The 16,254-nt window shown below is 42.0% G+C and overlaps 1 protein-coding gene across 2 annotated transcripts in view; it reads right to left on the bottom strand.

Annotated features, from left to right (window-relative positions):
* The window catches only part of ADAM12 (ADAM metallopeptidase domain 12), a 358,074-nt gene extending 346,489 nt beyond the window's left edge, over positions 1-11,585 (bottom strand). Inside the window, exons 1-2 of one of the 2 annotated variants that reach the window (XM_048856240.2) lie at positions 11,529-11,585; positions 1,070-1,198 (exon numbers count right to left, since the gene is read on the bottom strand). In XM_048856240.2, the coding sequence (XP_048712197.1) occupies positions 1,070-1,187 (118 nt within the window). In that variant the 5' untranslated portion in view covers positions 1,188-1,198; positions 11,529-11,585. Of the gene's footprint in view, positions 1-1,069; positions 1,541-11,528 lie in introns of those variants that run through there. The other variant, XM_048856241.2, reaches the window with a different exon arrangement.
* Between the last annotated feature and the right edge of the window lie 4,669 nt (positions 11,586-16,254).

The following is a 16,254-nucleotide window of genomic DNA, read 5'->3' as shown; positions in this document are numbered from 1 at the left end:
GAAGATTCCCTACATACTGGAACAGGACCCAAAAGAAAGGCTATGGTGTGAATACTCTTTAGTCCTTGAGCTATTTATGCAGGTCTCAGAGCAGCAGCGGTGGTAGTCTGTATTCGCAAAAAGAAAAGGAGTACTTGTGGCACCTTAGAGAGTAACCAATTTATTTGAGCATAAGCTTTTTCGTGAGCTACAGCTCACTTCATTGGATGCAGGTCTGCATTTCAAGTTGCTAGGACAATGTAAATGATGTGAGATTTCAAAGCAATCTCGAGTGTAACTGGTATCTCGTTGAAACACATAACAAAATCCTTCATTCCTAAGAAAATAGAGAAACTTTAGAAAAAGGTCTCCCACGCTCCTTCAACCCCAAATGGGTGAGACTAGGTCTGATTTGTGCAATGAGCGGACAGATTTTGTCAAGGCAAAACTCGAAAGTAAAGACAACTTTTGTATGGCGTGTGTCCCTCCGTCCCCTGCATCAGCAACGAGAATCGCCTGCCACATTGCCCCGGCTGGGGGGGCGCGGGGGGGTCGGGAGGAGGCATGAGAAGCATCAGTGCAATGCAAGCTTGGGTGCTTTGCGGCTGGAGAGCTGGCCCTGCAGCTAAGCGGGCAGCAATCCTCCAGCCCGGCTCAGTGGGCTGCAATGAGCAGCCGACGCAGCGTGAATGCTTTCACTCCCAGGCGACAGCTAACTCCCCCTTACACGCAAACACAGCGGCGCAACCAGAGCGAAAGAGGAGCCGGGGAGGCTGGGGAACGCGGTGCGGCTGAACTGGATTTGCAGAGCAGATGGGACGGCTCGGTAACTGGAAGAGGAGGGCTGCAACGTTTGCAAAGCAGCCAGGAGAGGAGGGGAAGTTTGTTTGTTCTTTTTTTTTGTTTTGTTTGGGGGGGGGGGGAATGCAAATATGCAGAAGCCCCAGGGTGGTGGGGAAATGCCAAGGGAAACTCTGCTTCTTTCTAAACGCGTCGGCGCGGGTGAAGGGGTCCAAACTTGGCCATATGCTGGCTTGTGACCTGGCAGTGTGTGTGTGTGTGTATATATATAAAAGCATAATCAACTTACCTTGAGCCCTGGATGATGCTATAAAGAACCAGCTTAGGCTCAACAGCAGCATGAATATCTGGGCTGGGGGGTGAGGAGGAGGGAAGAGCCGCTGCTCTGCATGAAGACGCTTTGACATCTTAGCCCAGACTGAAAGAGACAAACTTTCATCAGCTAGGTCTGGAGAATAGCACCATAATATACAGTTACAGAGAGGAGCGAGCTGGGACTCAGGATGTGAGAGATTTCCTGCATGCAGTTAACTCCCAAACCCCTCCTGCTCCTGCATGGACTGCTGATGAGCTGGGCTTTGCTTTTATATATATAAATAACAAAAAAAAAAAAAGTTGTTTGGGGTTTGGCTTTTTTTTTTTGGCAAGAACTATCTGTTGACCGTTGCAATAAATGAGCAGACTGTCCGTGTTGGCTAGCAGGAGGCACTAAAGATCGTTGGTGAAAGAAGGCAGGCCTGCCTGGGAAATCTGCCCCTTGCCAACATTTACAGTTCTCATTACAATGGAACAAATTATTGTCCTCCTGCCTCGCCTCAGGGCGTCTCCGCGGGGTCCTACAGCCCTCCACTCCTGCTGTGCACACGGTAACAGTTACTCTGTTGAGGAGAGGTTACTCAGGCACGGTGGTATGTTCCTGAAAAGACACATCACCCCCATTCGCAGACCTGCCAAGTCTCCTTCAGTTGGAAGGAGACTCCCTCCTGTAGAATTAATTTTAAGGTTGGCTTTAAAGTCTCCCCCTCTTTTGCTGGTGTGATTGGTCTATGTGTTAGAAGTCTCCCCCTCTAGTGATAAGTGATCTGGATGAAGCTTCTCCTTGCTCATGGAGGGTTGTATAGTGTGTGTGCTAGTGATTTCTGTTACACACAGGGTGGTGGTGGCTTATTCTGAAAAAGAACTTGAACGTGTAATAAGAGTAGAGAAATTCTTTATTGGTTTCATAATATTGTAGGTTATTTCTGATGCTCAGGGCTATTACTTTACAGCTTTTAAAAGATTAACGAACAAAATTGGTTTTGTTTTGTTTTTTTAAAAGATATCTTCCTCATTCACATTGTCAACAGTTGTCTGGGAAACAAAAAAAACCCCACACAGTACATTATGCCCATCAAACCCCTGGCCTGCCACTGAAATACATATAAATGCAGCAATGGATGCATCTTAGGGCTTCTCCCAGGGAAGGGAGAAAGAAAGGCCCCGATCCTGGAAACACAAAGCTGCCTGCATTTTACACACACAGTTCTATTGAAATCAGGGGGAATACTCATAGGCATAAAGTAACTCGTATGTGTCAGGCCCTAATTCTGCAATTTTTTCCACTCACGATTCTTCTTCCAGGGAAGAATTTTCAGGATCAGGGCCTAAGCTTGGGCCTTTGCCAACAAAAAACAAAGACAAAACCACACTCACAAACCACACAGAGCTGTGCAAATTTGAATTTGTAAATAGTGACTGTTCTAGTGCAGGGGTTCCCAACCTTTTGCTTTTGAGGCCCTCCCTGCCCCTCTCCCCCCCCCCCCCCCCCCGACATGCTATAAAAAGTCCATGGCCCCCTGTGGTATAACAACTGCTTTTGTACATATAAAAGCCAGGGCCTGCGTTAGGAGATAGCAAGCCGGCCAATTGGCTGGGGAGCACTGCAAAGCTAAGTTGCTCAGGCTTCAGCCCTAAGTGGTGCAGCTTTAGGTTTCTGCCCTGGGCCCTAGTGAGTCTAATGTTGGCCATGCTTTGCAGACCCCCTGAACCCTGCTCACAGCCTCCCTACCCCCCAGGGGACTCCGCACTCCTGGTTGAGAGCCACTCTTCTTGAGGGTTTAAAGACAGTAGTTACATCATGAAGTAGGGGGACCAGATAGCAACTGTGAAAAAACAGGACAGGGGGTGGGGGGCAGTAGGCACCTATATAATAAAAAGTCCCCAAAAATGGGACTGTCCCTTTAAAAACAGGACATCTGGTCACCCTACCATGAAGGGTATCTTCAGATCACATATGGGTTTGAAAGATTTATACAGTCTGACTTGGAATGGGATAGGACAAATCCTTTTCGCCTCCTGCCTCTCCTCAGACTTAAGATATTCCCCCACCTCCACCAAAAGGTGTCAAAACATTCTCAGAACTCTGTTTCTCTCATTTCTCAGAGTTTTGATTTGCATTTCTCACCCCCACTAAAAAATTCTATGAATTGAGCTCTGTGGAGGACACACAGACAAGGAGAGCGTCTGAGAGGTGAGCAAGGATGTTTCTGATAAAATTTCACCAAATGGTAATATGGTTTCATTTTATCCAGATTTCACCTGCACAAAAGGAAGAAATGGACAAGTTTTAGATGAATCTAAACTGTATGTCTTTAATGGATACCTTATTCCAAGTTATACAGCTAGATAAAGCCCTTTGGGCAGGATCTCTCATTTTTGTGTACTGTACAGCACAAAGCACACTGAATGAGTTAATCCCAATAAGAGCAAAACAATTTTTTGAATTTGCAAATGATCACACTCCAAAATAGCCAGATTTTGTCTGGAAGCTGCTATCCAAAATGTAGGTCATCTCTAATGTAGAATGATTCATGCAGGGTTGTTTAAATGAAGTAGTAATTGGGAGAAAATGTATCCTAAAAACAGAGAAAACTTCTGATTGGAAATAACTCATTCTCTACCCTGCCTACATACAACTATAATTCTCAGGCAGGTGTTATGATTTTCCAGTATAACTTTAAATTGGTTTATGCTAGAATTATTCCTGATCCCACAGATCTGTTTTTTGGAACAGTTAAGTGTCAAGGTGTAAGGTTGCCAGTGCTCATTTTTATTGACCCACATAATTTCAACTTTTTAATTTTAAAATCTAGTTAGTGATGCCACTGACTTTTTTTAAGGGGTGATTTATTGTATGTATCCCAATACCTTCAACATGAAGGTTAAAAACAATCACCCGTTTGCGTCCAAAGAGCCAGAAGATTCTTCAGTAATGCCCCTTGATAACACTCAACTAAGTCAGGAGAGGCTGTCGCTTTTCTGGCCTTTGAAGGTCTATTTTCTTAAAACATAGGGTAAAAAATTAAAAAGCAACGAATGCTTTTAGACAGCTCCTCTTTATGCTCATGTAGACTACTGGCAATGCATTTCAATGTTGTGATTTGTATTAATTAAGTATTCACCAGTTGCCCTATTTTTTGTTAATTCACCAAGTCTGCTGGGGGGGGGGGAGGGGGAAGAGACCTGTGGATTTGCCCCCCCCCACCCAAAGCACACAAGTGAGGGAACCGAGAATACTATCATTCCTGTCCTACTACTTGGACTATACAATTCAAGTTATTTTCATGGGGTTTAAAGTGAATCTATTAACAGAGTTTTTATCACCAAGGAATCCAGAGTGCTTTGTTAACCATCTCGGGGTAGAGGACAGCGGCAAACTCTCAAAAATGCGGGATATACAATTCTGGCCAAAGATCTAAAACAAAACTCTCATTCATTAAAAACTAACTCATTACTGACCACGTAAAACAAAACAACCCTTGATTTCTTAAGGACTCATACTAAAAAACCCTCTTGCAATAAATTTTATGAAACTTAACTTATCTACCTTAGATGAATGAAAGAGTGAGTTGCTCCTGCAGCAAATCAAACTGCTGTTGCTAGGCGCCCTGGATATTTCAAAGTAGGCCCTGGTCCTCCAGATTTTTCCATATAAGCAAATGCCTGGCTAGTCATTTTTTTAATTTTTAAAAATCTTATCCACTTAAAGGTATCAGTGTTTTTTCTTGTTTGTGGTCCTTTATCAGTCATGTTTTATTCTTTCACCCCGATTTTACTCTTTCACCCTTCCCCCCACCCATTTTTGCCCCCCTTGCTTCCAATACTACTTATGTTTGGGACCCACACCCCTTCTATCTGGGGCACATGACATCCTGTAACAGTAGCAGCTCTTCAGGCAACTGCTGCTCGTGCAGCCCCTTGGTTTTCTCCTCCTGACAGTTGGGCCACTACTTCTCTTGGGCTGTGAGATGGGGGAGGGAAGAAGAGGAGACAAAAGGTAGGTAGCTGGTCTCCATGGCGTGTGGTAACATGACAGTAATCTGCATTAACACAATCACTAACTCACAACTGAATTGACAATTCAGCCTCATTTGGTGTCAAGCCTCAGATAGCTGCCCTGTCTCACTGGTATAATATGGACATGCTTGGATGGAATCTTCTAGACTGGTGTGACATTTTGACCCACCTGAGAGGCACTGTGAGCTAGAAAAAACAAAAACAGTGAAGGCTTAAGAGTCAAATGCTTCTGAGAGGTAATCTTGGCTCTGTTTTGGAAAAATCATGGAGCAGGTCCTCAAGGAAACCATTTTGAAGCACTTGGAGGAGAGGAAGGTGATCAGGAACAGTTAACATGGATTCATCAAGGGCAAGTCATGCCTGACCAACCTGACTGCCTTCTATGATGAAATAACTGGCTCTGTGGATATGGGAAAAGCAGTGGATAGGATATATCTTGACTTTAGCAAGGCTTTTGATATGGTCTCCCACAGTATACTTGCCAGCAAGTTAAAAAAAAATGGATTGGATGAATGGACTATAAGGTGGATAGAAAGCTAGCTAGATTGTCAGGTTCAATGGGTAGTGCTCAATGGCTCAATGTCTAGTTGGCAGCCGGTATCAAGCGGAGTGCCCCAGGGGTCAGTTTTGTTCAACATCTTTATTAATGATCTGGATGACAGGATGGATTGCACCTTCAGCAAGTTCACAGATGACACTAAGCTGGGGGGAGAGGTAGATACACTGGAGGGTAGGGATAGGGTCCAGAGTGACCTAGACAAATTGGAGGATTGGGCCAAAAGAAATCTGATGAGGTTCAACAAGGACAAGTGCAGAGTCCTGCACTTAGGACAGAAGAATCCCATGCACCGCTACAGGCTGGGGACCGACTGGCTAAGCAGCAATTCTGTAGAAAAGGACCTGGGGATTACAGTGGACCAGAAACTGGATATAAGTCAGTAGGGCGCCCTTGTTGCCAAGAAGGCTAACAGCACACTGGACTGCAGTAGTAGAAGTATTGCCAGCAGATCAAGGGAAGTGATTAGTCCCCTCTATTCGGCACTGGTGATGCCATATCTGGAGTACTGCATCCAGTTTTGGGCCCTCCACTACAGAAATTATGTGGGCAAATTGGAGACAGTCCAGCAGAGGGCAACGAAAATGATCGGGGGCTGGGGCACATGCCTTACAAGGCAAGGCAGAGGGAACTGGGCTTGTTTAGTTTGCAGAAAAGAAGAGTGGGGTGGGGGATTTGATAGCAGCTTTCAACTACCTGAAGGGGAGTTCCAAAGAGGATGGAGCTCGGCTGTTCTCAATGGTGACAGATGACAGAACAAGGAGAATGGTCTCAGGTTCAGCGTGGGAGGGCTAGATTGGATATTAGGAAACACTATTTCACTAGGAGGGTGGTAAAGCACTGGAATGTGTTACCTAAAGAGGTGGTGGAATCTCCATCCTTAGTTTTTAAGGCCCAGCTTGACAAAGCCCAGGCTGGGATGATTTAGTTGGTGTTGATCCTGTTTTGAGCAGGGGGTTGGACTAGATGACCTCCTGAGATCTCTTCCAACCCTAATCTTATATGATTGAGGTGAGGAAGTGAGGGGACTTGCCCAATCTTCACAATCTGTAAATTGGAGACGAATTCTTCCTCACAGAATTTTGAGAGAGTTCATTAGTTAACATCTGTACAGCACTTCAAAAAGGCTAAATCCGATATAAGTGCTTAGTATCATAATTGATCCATTTAATCCATTAATGCATTGGGGCCAGGAAAGTGTGCTTTGTTCTCCAGCTTCCCAACCACCTCTTACTGTATTGCATGGAACTGCCTATTACTGTATCAAATGAAAATTGACAGAGCTTTGTGTCCTCTGCTTTCAGATAAATTTGTTTTTAAATAAACACAGCTGCTAAAATATTTCCGAGTGCAGTGGTAAACCTGTGAAAGGGGATTTGTTTGTGGAATTAGTCCCTGTTCCTTGGCCTAGGCCTGATCTCTTTACTGAAAGAGAACTTAGGGTGACTGAGTGAAAACTTTGCCCAAGGAAGGTGTGCACTGTCACTATGACTGATTAATATACCAGTGGTTGAAAATAAGGCACAATGAAAAAATAAGCAGCACATCAGCTGTAACAGTAGGAATCTGAGAGGTTAAGAGATGCTTGTAACAACAGGGAGTATTACATTCAAGCCACAAGAACAGCACATGCTGTCATTCACAGCTGTAGACAACCTGTCTGTACCAGACAAGCATGTCCAGGGGACACTTGGTCTGAAATTTTATTCACGTATCAGTATAGGTCCACTTTGATTACCAGAATCCAAGCTAATTGAAATGCTTGGTTATCCAAAAGTTTGCATGTATTATTTTATAATAAATGCAACATGTTTGTATGTTCAGAAGCAGAAAAGGTAGATTTGAGAGTAGGCAGCAGAAAGATGCAAAGTGTGGCAGAAGTCACCCAAAGACAAGCATGGCCTAAAGAAAGCAGTGCACAAGGAATAGGTTATACTCATTAAGTGCTGTGATATCCTTAGATGGAAGGCACTATAATATGACTAGATCAAGCCTTACAACATCTGTGCAGTAGACAAGTATTATGCCCATTTGACAGTTGAGGAGAGTGAGAAAAAGAGGGATTAAAATGACTTTTCCAGGGTCACAAGGAAGAAAAACTGACGCAGACAGGATTCAGAATTAGAAAAAAAGAAAAAGAAAAAAAAAAGTTTCTTGCAAGCTGACACTCTCATCATAGATCTCTCCTCCACCATTGCAGCTGCTAAATAACAGCCTTCTTATCTATTGCAAACCACACCATTTCTGAAGTTTCTCCAGTAGGCAATGGAGAAGGACTATGAAATTAGGATATTTGCTTCCTTTGTAGAGTGCTTTGCAATCTGCTGATGAAAAGCATTGTGTCAGAGCTAGGCATTATTATACGTTGAGTCATGTTGGTCGACCTCTCCATGGAATTGGATATAGTCGCCTGTGCAATCTGTGCATTGCATCACAGATATATGGCAAGAGTTAGCACAATTGTGCTTGAGATCATGTCAATCATTCCTGTAAGGCTACACCCAAAGAGTCTTGATGACACTAACTCCTCGGCCTCCAGAATGCCCACCTGTGGGGTCCTACAGGAATTCATCATCCTCTCCTGCATTCCGCTCAACATCTGTGCAAAGCCACTAAGGTGGATTGTGAAACATTGATAGCAATATATAGGTGGTACCCAGCCCTACATCCCCTTCACATCAGATGGAAATGAACACCTGGGAAATGGTTCTACGTGTCTGGCTGAGATCAGCAACTGGAATAAGGGCAGCTGGCTGAACCTGAATTCCAGAAAGACAAAAGGTTTCTGGTGGAGAGATGGCACCTCCATAATAATACCCAACTCTTGTGTAGCATTTTTCATTCATAGATTTCAAACCACTTCACAAAAGGTAGTCAGTATCATCATCCCTAGTTTACAGATGGGGAAAAAGGACACACAGGGAGAGAAGTGACTAGCCCAAGGTTATAACATTGTCTTCCACTGAGGATGCTCTCAGATCACTAAGGATCAAACATAGACTTTGTTCTCCTAGATCCTCAACTTCTTCTAAATACCCGTAACAGCCCAAGGGACAAAAAAAATACCGCTGCCCATCTGTGTTTGGCAAGAAGTCCACATCCGCGCTTCTCACATTTTGACTGTTTCCGCAGGCATCTGTGTATTCATGGCCTAAAGGATTGACGATTAAGATTCTCTGTATTTTGGAATGAACTGCTTGTCCTTTATATAAAGCTTGACTCAATTCAGAACTCAAGCCAATGAGAGATCATGTCTCCCTCTCTTCATTGGCTCCCTATGGAATCAGGGATCCGTCAGATTGTTTTGCAATGTGTAGAATGTAAGTACAGTGGTAAAAAGAAAAGGAGTACTTGTGGCACCTTAGAGACTAACCAATTTATTTGAGCATGAGCTTTCGTGAGCTACAGCTCACTTCATCGGATGCATACCGTGGAAACTGCAGAAGACATTATATACACACAGAGACCATGAAACAATACCTCCTCCCACCCCACTGTCCTGCTGGTAATAGCTTATCTAAAGTGATCATCAAGTTGGGCCATTTCCAGCACAAATCCAGGTTCTCTCACCACCCCCTCCCCCATACACACACAAACTCACTCTCCTGCTGGTAATAGCTTATCTAAAGTGATCATCAAGTTGGGCCTCTGGTCACGCAATCACAGACATGAAGGTCGCTATCTTACAACAAAAAAAAATTCAAATCCAGACTCAATGATCTCTTCTTGCCTTATGATCTATGAATTACGCATGTGTTTGTCGTTATTGTAAAAAGCCTTGCTACTCCCAAGAGATCCTATATGATTAATATTTTCTTCAAGTCTCTAATGAATTTATTGTGCCAAATTCACATTCACTACTAGACATTGTATGTCCTCCACATTAGAGTGACTGGACTGTTAAGTATTTAAAAAAACCACCCGATTATTATTGTGGGGGTTTTTTTAGGAGACAACAGCATTCTCAGCTTCAGAGGGGAAATGTGCCAGGCCATAGTTTCTTATTAAAATCATAAAGCACTGTAAAATTATTTTCACATATAAATAAAACAGAGCCATCCTGAAGTTATTTATGCATTTATAACAAAATGAGATGCAGCAATTTTAATCTTTTGGCAGCAGCCTGTCTCAAAGCTAAGGCTTACTCTGAAAGAATAAACACCTTTCATTAAACAGCACTTATAAGTTGCTACCAAGCATAATTTCAAATCAGAACAGCCAGGACATGAGGTATAGCTCTTATAATACCTCATTCCCATCCCCCACCCCCCAAAAAAGTTGTTGAGCTTGATACTTCTTGCCTTTTCTCTAGGCTAACTCACCTTTAGCTATGAAGCAACACAATAAGCTAAATTTCTTAAAGCAGTTCTGATAAAGCTCTGTATGTTACCTAACAGGGAGGATATGTTAGAATTGTTATAGCTGAATGGAACAGAACCAGAGTCTGAGAAGCTGAAGAGAGAGTTTGCAGGAAACTATATTCTAACATAAGCAAACAAATAAACCCACCTCACTAGGACTTCAAAGCTATTTAAAACCAAAACAAAGAGACACCATGAGTTTTTCATATAATTAAAACACAAATCCAAACCTCACAAAATCTCCAACCACATCCTTTTCTTGTCGCATAAACCCTCACTCATAAAAAAAAAACACAGACATAAACAAGCCAGCACTTTTACCTCTAAAATTCCCTGCCACAGCCCCTAAACAACAACTCCTTTCTCTTCTCTATTACAGCAACCCAGTCTCTTAATACAATTCTGAGCCTAACTAGTTTCAGCTGCACCTAATCACTTCCCTGCTGAGAATTCTTCCTTGAGAAGACTGAAAAGCCCAGTGGGGATTTGACTCTCCCCTCCCTTCCAGCCCTGTAAAAAGCCCCAGTTTAGTAGTACCTCTTGCTAGGAGCACTCATGGGAGAGGGTGTATTGTAACTCCACAGTCCCTTGGCAGAGGTATCAAAAGACGCATACTCCTTCCTTGTCACAGTATCACTTTTACTCCAAGGAGTTGGGTATTTTATCATTCTCACAAGCTTAGCTACCAGCAGTGTAAGCCTGGAATCTTGGAGCCATTTTCCCCCATCAAGAAAAGGAGTACTCGTGGCACCTTAGAGACTAACCAATTTATTTGAGCATGAGCTTTCGTCTCACACTGTCTCTGTTGCCCTGTTCCACCTGGATATCTCTAACTACTGGACTTTAAAACTTTAAATCACTGCTGATCCTTCAAGTATAGCTCTCAATTTCATTATGTACACAATTAAAATCTTTGCAATATCACTTCCCTTCCTCTTCCAGCCTCTTGTGAAAAAGCAACAGATTTGTTTCAAAACATTTATACTGTCTTCTGTTTTAATATCCTGCTACACATCTGTATATTTATCTCCATAAATCTTTTGTCTCTCAAAGCCTATAAGGTGTCTCAATAAAATACTTATATGCTTCTCTAAATTCCCATCATTTTTTTCCTGTACTGCCATTTTCTTAATCAAATCTGTTATAATAATTGATAGACTCTCTTTTCAGCACAGTAGCCATGACATATGAGATACTGGGTAAATTCTGTCTCATCAGATTTGTCATAGTATTCTGGAAAATTGTTTGTTGCTTTGTATAACTTTATACTCTCTCAGACCTGTCCCTCTATTATACTGATGAGGGAAGACTGGTTTGCAGGAAGGAAAAAAAATTGTGATTGCTTTGTCCATCAACCTGCTACAAAACTGTATTTAGAAAAAAATCCAAAGGGCTATGTTTTGGCCAGAGAATCATGGGTTTTGACCTACCTACCTGTTCCTTTCTCTTTGCAGCTCCTTCCCCTCCAGTCAATCAAACAAACAAATCAGACCCACCTGAAGAGTTGCTAGTTATCCTCCTGCAGGAAAAGAGAGCCAGAAAACAGCACAGCTTGAACCCTGCTTTGCTTGCTGGAAGAGAGAGAACTGGGAGTTGTTAGGACAGGAAGTTAAGGAGGACACAGCATCCAACTGGCCCTGTTTCTAGAGTGGGCTGTTGCAGACAATAGGGTTATGCAATAGCCCAGCTCCCCCAGCCCTGATCACAATCTTCTCTGCCATGCAAAAGTTTGGCTTTAGTCCCCGCCTGCTATAGATTAGCTCCTCCTCTGTCCTATACCAAATTACCACTGCTAAAGAAAGCAGTTTTCAGAGTAACAGCCGTGTTAGTCTGTATTCGCAAAAAGAAAAGGAGTACTTGTGGCACCTTAGAGACTAACCAATTTATTTGAGCATGAGCTTTCGTGAGCTACAGCTCACTTCATCGATGAAGTGAGCTGTAGCTCACGAAAGCTCATGCTCAAATAAATTGGGATGAAGTGAGCTGTAGCTCACGAAAGCTCATGCTCAAATAAATTGGTTAGTCTCTAAGGTGCCACAAGTACTCCTTTTCTTTTTTTAAAGAAAGCAGTGACTCCCCCAAACCAAGGTTCTGTGGAGAAATGGGCTGGACCCTGAATGGATCAGGCCTGTCAATTTGTCTTCATCTGTTTTCTACTCTGTTTTCACACCAGTGCACTAATGTGGATTTTAAAACATGCAAGAATTATTTCCAACTCACACTATTAGTCCTAAACCAGGATCCCAAGTGTGTTTCCTCGACCTAGCCCCAGGGCTTTTGCAGCTTCTCCACTGCCTCCTTGGTTCCCTCAGTGCTTTGTTCCACCCCAGTGCTTTTCTGTCCTGGGATGGAGAAGCCCATGAAACTTGTTGCCATGGGTCAGGAACAGACTGTACTCACCACATAGTACCCCACTGGGGCAGTAGTGTCTGGTGGATAAAGCACTGGATTGTTACTCAGGAGTCTTGGGTTCTATTCCCACCTCTGTCATTGAATTGCTGGGAGACCTTAGACAAGTCACAGCATTGCCCTGTGCCTCAGTTTCCCTATCTGTAAAGTGGGGATAATAAGGCTGACCTTCTTGGTAAAGTGCTTTGAGATCTATAGATGAAAAAAGGCTATAAGAACTAGATATTATTATTTACTTTTATTAGACTGGCAGGGCAACAAATGTGCAGTTTGAGCCTATTGGGGTGCTGGGGAGAAGCGCTTTAAATTTTCCTATCCACTTGACAAGCCTACCTATCTAGAGGGAGGATGTTCTTCTCCAGGAGCCCTTTATTCAGACATTTCACTTTCAGATGCTTGCTGGTCCCCAAATAAGTAAGTCTCCTTATTTGACACCATTTAAAATTTTTTTTTAATTTTCCTTCCTTTAATCAGACTTTAAAAATTAACACTTTTAGTCTCTGTTATTTCCACTCATTTTAATGTTACTGTGTCTCTGATGATTTAAATAAAATTACTTTTTTTAAAGCTTTCTCAGGATAAGAGACAGTAGTATTAAGCCAGGTCAAAAGTATAATTAAAATCAGATTTTTTTTCTACTGTGCTCATGTAATCCTCTGCAGTGTACCATCAGAAAGCAATACAATAATTCATAACATGACCAAAAATTGGGACAATGAACAATGTTTTTCTAAAAATATTAAATCCCCTAGAGAAATTTGTCACTATAATGAAAAAGAAGAAATTACCCTTCATGCAGTACTCAGTAAAAAGCATTGCTGTGTATGTGATGTGAGTGTTAAGAAAAATGTCTATCTCCGGTTAGGGATAAAGTGAAGAGTAGGGTATCATTGTTTTTATTTTTGGTGGTATTAGTGGTTTCCTGAGGATTACTATCTGAATCAAACCTTTCTCTCACATCCTTCAGACCACAGACAAAACAAGTGAAATATGCAAAACTAAAAGCTGGAAAGTAAAAAGTTGGCTTTTTTGTAACATCAGCTGATAATATTTGATAGAACATTTAACCCATAATTGTATATCTTCCATGCGCTTTAACATGTGCCATTATATAATTACATTTAAGACCAGCTAGTACTCAAAATACTATTTTTACACAGTAACAAATACAAAAATTATATATGTGCTCTCAGTAGCATTACAAGTTAAGTATGTATTTGGCAACACTTTACACTAAGTGGGTATTCATTACTAATTCCTTTCGTATGCATTGTAATAACATTAGTCATGAAGAACTAATGTGGATATAATATTTAAATACTGGTTTATTTCTTTGTAAATCGTCAGCAGAGAACACACTGGTAATTCCCTTTCACTGACATCTTTGGAAGGCTGTAAAACCTCCCTGACCTCAATGGGGGGGTGGTAAGAATATCCTGTATTTTTAACATGAGTGAAAGGGTAATACCTTTTTAGTGATATCAGGCACAATACAATTTCAATTATTTCAGTGCACTAAAAAATCTAAAAGGTAAGAACAGCAAAGCCAAATGTGAAATAAAGCTATAAAATTGCAACTTTCTCCCCATTCTTTGCCTGCGTGGTTATTTCTTAAGCATGGACTTCAAAATAAATCTTCAGAGCTTTTCTCTTAAAAAGCATTACATATCATTACAACATTAGAGGGCCTAAGAAAGAATATAAGACTAAAATTCATTCAACAGACACATTGCCATTTTGTATTAGAGCTCTCTAAAGTGAATTGTAGCATTGTATTAAATCCAGGGCCATTTATTAGCATCTCTGTAATATCTGAATGCATAGGAATTATTTTTCAATTTCACATTAATGTCCAGTTGTTGTAAAATGTTGACAATAAAAGAATTGTAAAATATTTAAAAGATGAAGTTTCTTCATATAAATGTGTCTTAATTTATAAACTGAAAAAGGCCTCTGTAATTAGTGGATTCATTTTTTCTTGTTCCTATAAGGGAAACAGTGATATGAACAAGTAATTTATTTTGCTTCTCTAGTTACAGTAAAAGCTGGGTTATCCTTTACCAACCGGAAAGCTCTAGAAACCGGTATTTCTGATATCTCCCAATACAAATCTTCAATAGGGTTGCCAGGTGTGTCTGGCTTTCGATTGGAACGCCCAGTCAAAAAGGAACCCTGGCAGCTCTGGTCAGCACCACTGACCGGGCCATTAAAAGTCCAGGTGGCACGGCCAGTGGGAGCTGTCGGGGTGGCGCCTGTGGGCGAAGGCAGTGCACAGAGCCACCTGACTGCACCTCTGCCTAGGAGCAGCAGAAACATGTCGCCGCTTGCACGGAGCTGCCGGAGGTGAGCGCTGCCCAGATCTGGCACCCCAAAACCCTTCCTGCACCCCAACCCCCTACTCCAAGCCCCCTCTCCCAAACCCCCTCCCGCACCCAAACTCCCTCCCAGAGCCTGTGCCCCGCACCCCCTCTCACACCCAAACTCCCTCCCTACATTTGTAAGTATAACTCTTAGTTCACTGGAATTTTTGACTAACCCCCCATTCCACCAACATGCCAGATAACAAAGCTTTTACTATACTAACCTTAGAACAATTCTGTTTAGTGTTTTATATTGCATGTACGATGAGCACAGTGGCACATTTCCTTCTTCTCTTCTCATTCATCATCTGGTAGGCAGATGATACACATCATTATCTGATTTTGTAGGATATCGAAAATGGATATCAAGCAATTTTACCTCCTACAGCTTTGGTAAAGAGCCAAACAGAACTAGTGAAAAAGAGATTCAAGATTCTTGAGAAATAGGATTTGTTATTCCTCCAAAATAGAACAAGAGATGGTTCTACTTGGTATACTTCTTTCAACAGCCTTGTCATAGCCAAGCAGGTGTGAGCTGGAGGCTGGAGTCATGATCTCCTAAAACATGGAATATTTCCAGTAGGTTTGGTTGGTAAAGGATTTTCACTTACAAAATGGAATCAAATATTATTCTATTGTCAGCTAGTAGTGCTGCCATGACAGACAACCAAAATAGGCTTCTCTCTTTTAGAAAGAACGTCAGGCTATACAAAAAGGCAAGGTTGTGTTATGAAGCGAAATCCTATCTTCTCTTATGCACCATACTCTAAAAATATTTTGCAGGACTCATTGAACAATTATTTCAATATTAAATATGTATATTCTCCCATCAATATGAAGGATATTTGTACAAGTGACACTCTTTGGGCTAAATCATACTCTCAGGGACATGGATGCACTGAGGCTTCACTGAGAGCAGAATTTGGCCTGGTAACACTAACCAGGAGTAGTGGCATGTGACAATCCCTTGCCCATCAGGAAAATACTCCCGTATGGCCAAATTTCAGAATTATAGGGTCAGAAGGAACTACAAGGGTCATCTAGTCTAACCTCCTGTCAAGATGCAGAATTTGTTGCATCTAAAACTATCCAAGACAGATGGCTATCCAGCCTCCTTTTGAAAACCTCCAGTGAACAAGCTTTCACAACCTCCTGAGTCGGTCTGTTCTATTGTGCTATCGTTCTTACAGTTAGGAAGTTTTTCATGAGATTTAATCTAAATCTGCTATGCTGTAGTTTGAACCCGTTGCTGCTTGTCCTGCCCTCTGTGGCAAAAGAGAACAACTTTACTCTTATCTTTTTTTAAGGCAGCCTTTCAAGTATTTGAAGACTGCTATCATGTCCCCACTTAATCTCCTCTTTTCCAAACTAAACATCCCCAGTTCCTTCAGCCTTTGCTCATATGACTTTCATTCCATCCCTTTGATCATTTTTGTTGCTTGCCTCTGGATCC

Source organism: Caretta caretta, chromosome 7, assembly GCF_965140235.1.
Source record: "Caretta caretta isolate rCarCar2 chromosome 7, rCarCar1.hap1, whole genome shotgun sequence".
In the NCBI taxonomy this organism is placed as follows: domain Eukaryota; kingdom Metazoa; phylum Chordata; order Testudines; family Cheloniidae; genus Caretta; species Caretta caretta.
The sequence above is the reverse complement of the archived record's forward strand: the minus strand, read 5'-3'. Positions and strand labels throughout refer to the sequence as shown.